The following is a 9,843-nucleotide window of genomic DNA, read 5'->3' as shown; positions in this document are numbered from 1 at the left end:
GGGTTTTAATTGCTTGACATGATCATTCGGAGAAATAGCAAGTAGCACTACTTTACCTTTTGGTAAGTCCTTCAAGTTACTAAGCGCTACACTTGTGCAAACGCAAATTCTAATTTATTTGAAACACTTTGAGGTTATTTTAATACCTTTTAGAAAAATTCCATCCCTCCTAAATTCTAGGAGTTTTATAACAACATTTCAGTTAATGCTGCTGTAGGGCTAATATCTAAAAGCCATTTAGTTTAGCATAGTTGGTTATTAGCGGGTGAAATTCTCTGTGAGAATACATTTCGGACCAACCTGGGAAATCTCAGAAGCAAGTCTGGTTCCAAAACGTTCCACCCTTCATGTTTTGCTATTGCAGGAGAACCAAATGCTCCTACGACCACTGGATCACCAACGACTGCTGCTCCGACTGCCGCTGTGACGGCCTCCGCAGGGCCCGTTGCCACCGCTGCACCACAACTCACTTCCCGGCAGGTGGTGTTCAGATCGGCAGGAGAAACCTTCACAAATGATCTATTGAACTCATCTTCTGCTGCGTTTATTGCCCGAGCAACGCTCTTAACAACACAAGTAAGGAGACATGAAAACATGTTTTTAATTTACTACTCAGTCCCTCCAGAAAAATGCGGCGTTTTTTTGTGATTGTTGCGGCCAAAAATCCTTGATTATGCGGCACGTTTTCTTAAAAAATGCGATGAAATATGCGGCATATTTATGCAATTTTAATTTATTAATTTATGCAATAAGTTACGGGATTGCGGGAATTTGCGAAAAATGCGGCTTTTCAATCGTTCACGTCGCATCATTACGTCACTTCATAACGTTCCCATGGCAACAGGGGGAAATGGCTGCTCTTGTGTGAAGTAAACGCAATATTTTTCAACTTTCTGTTAAGATATATGTGACTTTTTTGCAATGAAAATGCGGGGATTATGAAATCATGCAAGCCCCGCTTATTTTGCGCAGAAATCTGCAGTTTATGCGGTGAAAGTACAAAATGCGGCCCCCGCATGAATATGCAGACTTTGGCTGATTATGCATTGAATTATGCGATCGCATAATCACGTTTTTCTGGAGGGACAGACTACTGTTATCCAAGTTTTGTGTAGGCCTTTGTTATTGTTTCAATTACAATGCCAAAGTACGTACCAAGGCAGCAGAAGCCGATCTATATCGATCTGTTCATCTTATTTTGAAAGACAATAATTAAGTATTTGGTTCACGACAGGATTCAACTAATTATTTCCTATGTATTTCCACAGCTCGAACCCTTTTTCAGTCGGAGTTTGGGCTCCTTTAACAGCATAAACGTGGTATCATTCAGGTAAGCGTCCATTTGTGACTACTCGATGACTCAACACACATAATAATCATAATAACAAATTCAATTTATGTAGTGCCTTTCAAACTCAAGGACGCTTGATACATGTATCATAATCTTATTCACGAATATCATGTTGTCCTCTCTTCCTCCTCCTCAGCGATGGGTCGATCATCAACACCCTAAACGTTTTCTTCAAGTCAAACTCAGTTCCTGATGGCCTTCAGATTTTAAATGTGTTCACCACTGCAGCGCAAAGTATCACAGCCTTCAACATTGAGACCAGCAGTATAACTGTGCAGGGCCTAACAGGTAAGAAACACATGGTCAACCAGTGCCCTCTCAATTCTATCTCTGAACCTTTTCCTCTTTTTTTACATTGTTCTATGTTTTCTTTCAGTTTCAGTTTCAGTTTCAACCGGAGTCACCCACAAGAGCAGTGTCCTCACTGCATTAGTGTTAGTGGCTCTATCCTGGTCTCTGTCCAGACAGAGTTAGTGTCGGTTTGTCCGTCTGCCTCAACCTTGGGATGCACGATAAATGTATAATTATATAAAAATGTCAGATTAATTATCGGACCGACAGGAGGTGTTGATAGGATATATTGGGGTGTATTAAAGAAGGTATGCATAGTCCAAATTATATGTAATAAAGGAGTTAATGTACGATAAATGTGACTTTCTCAGGTAAGGAATTTATACTGGATGGGCGTTGAAGGATAAGAAATATTTCCATTGATTCAAGTTATCAGTGTGATGCATCTCGGCCTATTCATTCGGATTATTCAACCAAATTGTATTTTGTGAGATTATATTGCCTTTAAATACCATTATCCTTATAAATGAAGCCATCGTTATGTTTTTCTTTTTTAATTTTTTGCACAAGTAGGATCATGCAATAAAACGAATAATAACACACTTTCATTTTGACATTCTTATTCTTATTGATGGTTAGAACTTTGAACCTGTTCCTAATTCACTTTGATATATTTATGTAGCCGTCTCCGTATGAGAGCGTTATAGAATTAGAAACTGCAGTACCCAGCATTCCCCTCCCGCCGGCAATTCCCGGAAAAGGAAAAAGCATGGATTAGTGTTTACAACACAAGCCCTGTTGCCTCTCCTACTACGGTACTGTGTTGGGGCTGTAATCGATCCGACATAATCGCGGCGTAATTCGGACCAGCACATGCCTATGTTGGCCGATATATATACATAGTTAAATCTTCAAATACAATCAAAATTGTATTTTCTTGCCGCAGCGGCAGAAGCGCCCAGCGGCGGGCGGCTGAAGTGGGGCAAGGGAACAGATGGCTCGGCCGAGCTGCGCCACAGGTTCCGAATGAGCAGTGTTGACACCAGGGCTTCAGGCGGGTAACAATACCTCATGTCTCAGTCATAGCACAGCAAATAGGTTAGATACATCACTACTTTTGTTTTTTTTATACACGCGCGGAAGGAAGGGGTTCGGGGATATCTTTAAGTCGGGGCTGCTTTGTAGGGGACTGCGATGGGAAAACCCACGGCCACTTGATCCACTCAAAGCCCGCGCATTCGCCCGCTCCACATCTCTCCTAATCCCCCCCCCTGTTTGCGTTTTCTCGCGGCTGGGTAAACAATGGTGGACAACCGCTACGCCACGGCGCTGGTGATCAGCTGCGTGCTGAGCGCCCTGGCCACTGTGTACCTGGCCGTGGCGGTGGGCACGCAGCACTGGTTTCAGTATTCTAGCCCTGGGGTGCGCGGCGAGGCCAACGTGTCCGACCTGCGCTCCATGCACGAAGAGTTCAAGGACGGGGAGTTCGACGAGAAGATGTACAGCGACACGCTGTTCCGCCTGAACGGGTCTCTGGGCCTCTGGTGGCGATGCGTCCTGGTGCCGGAGGGCGCCCACTGGCACAAGGAGCCGCAAGGTACTACGCTTACACCCCCCCCCCCCCCCCCCCCGCCATCCCCAGACTAACCGTTCACACACACCTGCACCACCAAATACACGGTCACACTTGTGTCTCATAACTTAAAACTCTTATGATCGGTTCATTTCAGATATTAAGCTGGTGATGGAGTGTCGGAGCTTCACGTTGGCTCAGCAGTTCACCCCCAAGTACAAAGAGCCCGGGAACCACAACAGCGGCGAGGACATGTTGCGCACCTGTACGTATTCAATTCAGAGCGACTATATTGTCATCGTAGATGTGTACAGCATTGCGCTGTCCCGGGTACAGTGCTCGTTTAGAGCGAGTTAAAATGAGTTCTTAATTAATTCAAGTGTCATCTGCTGCCTCTTCATTGAACATTAGGCACCATTATTTACACACACAAATGTCTAATTTACTGTGTGTGTGTGTGTGTGTGTGTGTGTGTGTGTAGACCTATGGAGGTGCCAGTTCCTGTTGCCTCTGGTGTCCCATGGCCTGGTGGTGCTGGCCGCTTTAATCGGGTGCTGTGCTTGTCTGTGTCGAAGCATCTCCCCCACCCTCGGTTTAGGGGTGCTCCACCTCTTGGCCGGTAAGCCTCCACAACGTCACACCTGCGCAGGTGTCTGGCCTGTCAAATAAAGCGGTGGCACATTGACACGTGTTCATCATTTCATTTATTTGTTCAAAAGACGGTGCCCATTAATCTACATTTCTGTATATGTGCCAGGGTTAGCCAGCAGGCTAGTTTTCAACTGTAGTCCTTTGGCGAGATGTTAAGTTAGGCACAGCTTTATATCCTCTATAAACAGTTTTGAGAGATGATATGCAAATTAAAAAAAGGAAGAGTGTGCCGCCCACTGAATCACAAATAGATCCTAAAGATGACTGAACAGTGGTTTACTGCGATCGCCCAAAGAAACATGGCAGCCTTGATTAAATCTTTGGGTAGCTGAAACCGACTTTCACTGAGTTTAAATATTTGTTTCTTCTTGTGTCCAACCCCTCCCCCCCACCACCTCCACCCCTTCCTCCACCCCTTCCCCCCCCACCACCACCTCCACCTCTTTCACCACTTACCCCCCCCCCCGTCTCCACGTCCGCCTCCACCCCTTCCACCACCACAACAACCTCCACCCCTTCCATCTACCCCACCACCACCACCACCACCTCCACCACAACAACCTCCACCCCTTCCATCTACCCCACCTCCACCACAACCCCTTCCAAACCCCACCACCACCTCCACCTACCCACCCCCACCACCACAAACTCAACCCATTCCACCTACCCCACCACCACCTACCCACCCCCACCACCACAACCTCAACCCATTCCACCTACCCCACCACCCATCCCTTCCACCACCACCCCCACAACCCCTTCCACCTACCCCACCACAACCTCCACCTACCCCACCCACCACCTCCCCCCCCCCCCCCCCCCCCACCCCCAGGCCTGTGCACCCTGGCCACGGTGTGCTGCTTCCTGGCCGGCATGGACCTGCTGCACCGGGTGTCGGTGCTGCCGGACGGCGTGGACGGCTCGCTGGGCTGGTCCCTCTACCTGGCGCTCATCTCCTCCCCGCTGCACATGATGGCCGCCGCCCTCCTCATCTGGGCGGCGCGCAGCCACGGTCAGAACTACTACCGCATGACGGCCTACCGCGTGGCGTGAACACCCCCACACCCCCCGCCCCCCGTGAAGACCTCCAGGGGGGACCTCACTTTGTTTTGAAATTATTATTCTTGGTATATTATTTGTATTGTTGTTATTCTGGGTATTTTCAGCGCTGTTTTGGACCTTGTTTACGGTCCTATGCTAATTCAGAGCTAGCTAGATTAGCTTTATCGAGGTAGCTTCTGGTGTGCTAAAGCAAGTGGGCAGTATACTTGTTAGAATATATATATATATATATATATATAGTAATTGGACCTACTGGATTTAGTTTAGGATTAATTGTACTTGCGGGGGATCTAGATATCGATCTAGTAAGGTAACATCTAGGGGTGTTCTGGCAAAAAATAAAAGGAGATATTTTTTCATGGGACATCAGTCTATCTGGTTTTCAACTTTCAGTACAGCTGTGGTCAGTATTGGTTTCTACCTCCCCCTTAGTTTTGATATTGCTTTTGTATTATTGAATGATAGGATGGTATCGTCTGTTTTGATAAAGTCGTGATCTACTATTATATGTTCAGTGATTCGTTAATCCCATTTCAATTATTTAAATATTTGACTTCTTTCCCGAAATCTTAATAACAGTCTTTATTTATTCCAATAATTTTTGCATTTTGGTAAATTGTATTTGTTTATTATTAATCTTTGTTTTGTAAAAAGGAATCAGTTAAATCATATATATACACATATACATATACATATACACACACACACACACACACACACACACACACACACACAGGTCTTGTTTTTATATATTTCAGATTTCAATTCGAGTGTACTTTTGCAAGCTTTGGAGAATTTGTATTTCCTCAAGCGGCAGGGAATTTTATGCTCCATGAATGTATTTCAAAGGCTGAAAAAGATGAATTACTGTTTGTTGCTCTATCATTAAGGTTACTGTACTTTTCTTGGGTTATATTGCGGTTATTGCAGTTAATTTAAAACACAAATTAACAAATGCGTTGTTGAGAAAGTGTTACATTCACAGGTGCTTATGGTCGACATTAATTAGTTGGAAGCTTGTGATTGAAAGTAAGTGCAGTGCACGTTTTTAGGTGAGGCAGGATATTGCTTTCAGCGAATGAAACTGAAGGAAGAATCCCACCGTTAGTGCTTCTGACAACATGCTATGAGTTGGGATGAATCAGTTGTAAATGAAATATAAATAGCTTGTAGTATAAACTGCATAGTCCCCTTTAAAGGAATGAGTGGCATTCTGACTTCAGGCAAATCGTTGAGCTTGGCTTCAGTGTGCCTAAGATGTCGGGCAAATTTGACTGAAATATTTTTGGAAATGTGCAATTGATAGTTTCCCCTTCTGAGCTCGTGCGTGCGTGTGCATGTATGTGTGAGCAGATTGAACACACTGCGATGCTGTTTCAATAAAAAAAAACGTAAAGATTACAACACAAAATATGTTCTTGTTTTGGTTTATTGCTGCCGTTTCAGCCGACGACACCAGGTTGTCTTCGCCCCGCGCGGCAATGTAGCTACAGTGTGGCGACACCCCCTACAGTCGGTCAGTCGGTGCCGCTAGTCCTCCTCTTCCTCTTCCTCAGACGTACCTGGGTCCCCTGGGTGCTCCAGGCCGCTCTTCATCTGCACCGGGGGGACCTCCACGCTCCGCCGGCGGGCCAAGGAGAGGGCGATGCCCTTCTCGTAGTAGGCACACTCGTTGATGAAGAAGGCGTACAGGGGCTCGGGCCCCTGGTAGCGCAGGGTGGCCCCCGAGAAGGTCTCGAACAGGGGGTCGTTCGGACGGAGGAGGCAGAAGTCCTGGTCCTGTGAGGAAGGAAGGGGGGGCGAGTCTGAGAATTAGTGCTGGAGAATTTGAGTTTAAATATTTTTGAAAATGCTACAAAGTCCAAAGTTCAAAGTCAGCTTTATTGTCAACTCTGACAATAAATAGAAAAGGATCAAATTAGGTCAAATGAGTATTATTAAAAGGTGTAATTCTCAAATCCGATCCAAATCCCGATGCGACCTTATCGGTAGGATCCGATCTCGTGCCTCGACAGTTCACACGGCTGGTCGTCAGAAGCCTTGTCGGATATCAAACCGCGGATTACGGCGGCCGTCCTGGGACATCGGACTCACTGCACCGGCCCCGACTTAAGGATATCTTATCATTGATCGACTACCGCCAGGCACACGGCACCTGGAGTTCAGGATGGATGGCTGCCATGATGTTGTGTGTGTGGCGTTCTCTGGGATAGTCGATAGCGCTGACCATGGTGTAAACCTCGACCAGACCTCCCGCGAAGACGGTACCTCAAAGAGGGAAAAGACACGTCAACCAGAATGAACCGGAACCCCCCGAGAAGACGAGGAACATTCATAACTGGTGAAGTTTTCTTTAAAGATTTTTTTTTTGCATTTTTATGCTTTTATGATAGATTAAGATAGACAGGATGGACAGGAAGGTATGGGAGAGAGAGGGGAGGACATGCAGTAAAGGACCACAGGCAGGAATCAAACCCGGGGCGCTGCGATCTATCCGTGGCAAACGCAATGGCGTCTGTTAATATATATTTTTTACTAGTATCGGACTGTCTCAAATGTGAATGGGCATCATTTGAATCGACCCTTGGCCGGAGATATTTGATATAAAACCGTAGCAATAGTGATCAAAAGAGAATACCTGAGTTGAAGAGACGGACCCAATCCAACATGAGCTCCACCCCAGTCTTCATGTACGTGTAGACGTTGGATCGCACTACCCCGTGGGGCTGAGGACCGATCTCCAGAGCTACAAAACAAAGAATGGATCAGCGAGCCAACGGGTCAGGTAATAGGCCCGACCACCTCACAGGCCCCACAGGGGAGACACTAACGAATGAATGAAATGAAACCGTTTGCTCGCTCACCAAAACCGTGTTTGCCAAGGGAGTCAAGGGAGTACGCTTCTCTGCATGGAAGATCAAAGTGGATATATCTAACTGGTACATCGGACATATGGTGCTGAAACACAGAATAGGACTTTCACTTGAGCAAAGGAACAAACCAAAACCATGAATGATTTATCGGAATGAATCGTACACAAATCTAAATGAGCAACTTAAAAAGTATGATCCTTAGGGATGGGAAAAGTGTAACTCTTTATCCTGATGTCAGACGGATTTAAATGTGCTTGCCTGTAAATACTTGAATATATGCAGGCAGATCCAGTCAGTGTCCGAGTAGGCGATGACACACACGCCCATGTTGGCCGTGGTGTTGTGGAGGTCACACACCAGGTCCACGGCTTGCGGGCTGCCCTTTGGGCCCAACAGAATGTTCAGCTCCTGGGACCGGGCGATCTCATATGGGGTCCGGTCAGAAACCGCACTACTGCAATGAAATAAACAAACAGAAACCATTATAAACAACAAGCTTAACCTTTAAGTAGCTAAAATAATTAGGGATACAACCCAAACCTAACTTTTTATGAATTAGTCTCATTCTCACAGCTATAGTCCAACGTCATATCCATAGACCGCCTCCATTTTGAAAGCATTCGAATGTTAGTTATTATGTTGTTAGTAAAGTTTTGTTGGTCATTGTTTAGTCATTAATCATAGGAATGTCTCTCCCTGTGGGAAGACGTTGCGTCTGTAATTGCTACAGCTTTTCACAAGCGAGACGTGGCGAAAAGTTTATTAGCCGAGGTTAAAGTATATTGTAGGCCTACAGTAGCCTTAACGCTACTACAAGGGCGCTTGAGTCCTCTCCAAATGGCGGCGTTTCGCCAACAAAAAAATCCCATGATGCAATCCGATGTACAAGCCCTTTAAATACGGAAGTCGTGAATCAATAATCAATTAATTAATCCCATCCGGGCTCGTGTAGGTCCTACCTGAGGGTCGCGCGGGTAAAGCAGCGGTTCAGGTCCGTCTCGGTGTAGCGGCGACACTGCTGGACCGCGCGAGGGTTCGTCAAGATGTTTGACACCGACACGACATCTTCATCCTCTTCTTCATCATCGACCCTCTGCTGCTTCTCCTTTAGCCGCTCCCGCACCACGTGCACCCCAGACAGCTCGTTCCCGTGCGTCCCACCGCACACCGCCACGCGGGACAACGCTGGCAAATACACCGGCTCGCGCTCCATCGTAGGCCTACCGCGGGAACTGACGCGAGAAAAAGAAGGGGAGATCAACTTTAGAGTAGCCCTGTTTAAAATCAATTCCACGATTTGATTGACAGCCCTCAGTTAATTCAGGCCCGAGCATTCATAGAATATATTTTCCTTCTTTCTTTAAAAGTTTTAATGGTAGAAATGTGTTGTATCTGGAAAGCGGTCAGGACTAGGCCTACGTCAATGAGCACCTCAATGAGCGCATCTAGAACATAGTAGTAGTAGGGCCTCGGGGGGGCTTCCCGTCCCGCTGACACATGCGTGATGTTCCCGGGCTTTCTCGTGTCATGCGTCGAGCGTGCTGGAGTGTGACGACATGCAAAACAAACCTCTGCCGCCTCGCTCCTCGACAACAGGAGCAACTGGAGGAGCTCGCCCCAACTCAGGCGTCTCCCTCAACTCTCTGGACCCACACACACACACCATCCCGAGTCCCAGTGCTGCGTGGTCGCTTTTCCACCAACGGCCGCATCCGGTGGGGGCATCCGGTTCGATAAGGAATGACGAGGCATTCTGAACACCCCATACCGCACTGTTGTTTCTCCGCATACACTTGGCCGCCGTCACACCACCACACACACACTTTACTTGCACGCTGGTCCTCCTCAGAGGCTTTCATGCGGTTCGCTGAGTCAGCGTTGCACATCGCCGACCCTTGCTCCCCCTCCACACTCACAGATCACTAATGTACAGCAGGTTTGTCTTCCTATATTGTGTGTTGCTCCCAGGGCCGCTGCTGGCCGTTTCGGGGGGGAGCCTCTTTTTTATATATTAAGTAAAAACATCTAATTTGTCGACATTG

The 9,843-nt window shown here is 46.8% G+C and overlaps 2 protein-coding genes across 3 annotated transcripts; one reads left to right on the top strand and one right to left on the bottom strand.

Moving 5' to 3' along the window:
• Positions 1–1,831: 1,831 nt before the first annotated feature.
• On the top strand, positions 1,832–6,378 carry LOC130369884 (claudin domain-containing protein 1-like). The gene is made up of 4 exons (XM_056575472.1): positions 1,832–3,239; positions 3,373–3,480; positions 3,697–3,834; positions 4,699–6,378. The coding sequence occupies exons 1-4, from the start codon at positions 2,945–2,947 to the stop codon at positions 4,917–4,919; spliced, it is 762 nt and encodes a 253-aa protein (XP_056431447.1). The 5' UTR covers positions 1,832–2,944; the 3' UTR covers positions 4,920–6,378.
• On the bottom strand, positions 5,815–9,792 carry LOC130369883 (N-acyl-aromatic-L-amino acid amidohydrolase (carboxylate-forming) B-like). 2 transcript variants are annotated; one of them, XM_056575470.1, is made up of 7 exons: positions 9,233–9,792; positions 8,761–9,033; positions 8,060–8,255; positions 7,793–7,886; positions 7,567–7,674; positions 7,084–7,196; positions 5,815–6,707 (listed from the first exon to the last, which is right to left on the bottom strand). In XM_056575470.1, the coding sequence occupies exons 1-7, from the start codon at positions 9,244–9,246 to the stop codon at positions 6,459–6,461; spliced, it is 1,047 nt and encodes a 348-aa protein (XP_056431445.1). In that variant the 5' UTR covers positions 9,247–9,792; the 3' UTR covers positions 5,815–6,458. The 2 variants fall into 2 exon arrangements, with proteins under 2 accessions (XP_056431445.1, XP_056431446.1); XM_056575471.1 differs by having other exon boundaries at positions 5,817–6,707; positions 9,371–9,790.
• Positions 9,793–9,843: the final 51 nt, after the last annotated feature.

The sequence above is a fragment of the Gadus chalcogrammus genome, chromosome 17 (genome assembly GCF_026213295.1).
Source record: "Gadus chalcogrammus isolate NIFS_2021 chromosome 17, NIFS_Gcha_1.0, whole genome shotgun sequence".
NCBI lineage: Eukaryota > Metazoa > Chordata > Actinopteri > Gadiformes > Gadidae > Gadus > Gadus chalcogrammus.
Note: the sequence above shows the minus strand (reverse complement) of the source record. Positions and strands in the feature narration are given on the sequence as shown.

Coding starts and splice junctions, on each gene's coding strand:
- LOC130369883 (XM_056575470.1), bottom strand. Junction 7,887..8,059: donor ATATATTCAAGTATTTACAG/GCAAGCACATTT, acceptor TCTGTGTTTCAG/CACCATATGTCCGATGTACC. Junction 7,197..7,566: donor GGTCCGTCTCTTCAACTCAG/GTATTCTCTTTT, acceptor TCCCTCTTTGAG/GTACCGTCTTCGCGGGAGGT.
- LOC130369884 (XM_056575472.1), top strand. CDS start 2,945: ATGGTGGACAACCGCTACGCCACGGCGCTGGTGATCAGCTGCGTGCTG. Junction 3,240..3,372: donor CTGGCACAAGGAGCCGCAAG/GTACTACGCTTA, acceptor GGTTCATTTCAG/ATATTAAGCTGGTGATGGAG. Junction 3,481..3,696: donor CGAGGACATGTTGCGCACCT/GTACGTATTCAA, acceptor GTGTGTGTGTAG/ACCTATGGAGGTGCCAGTTC.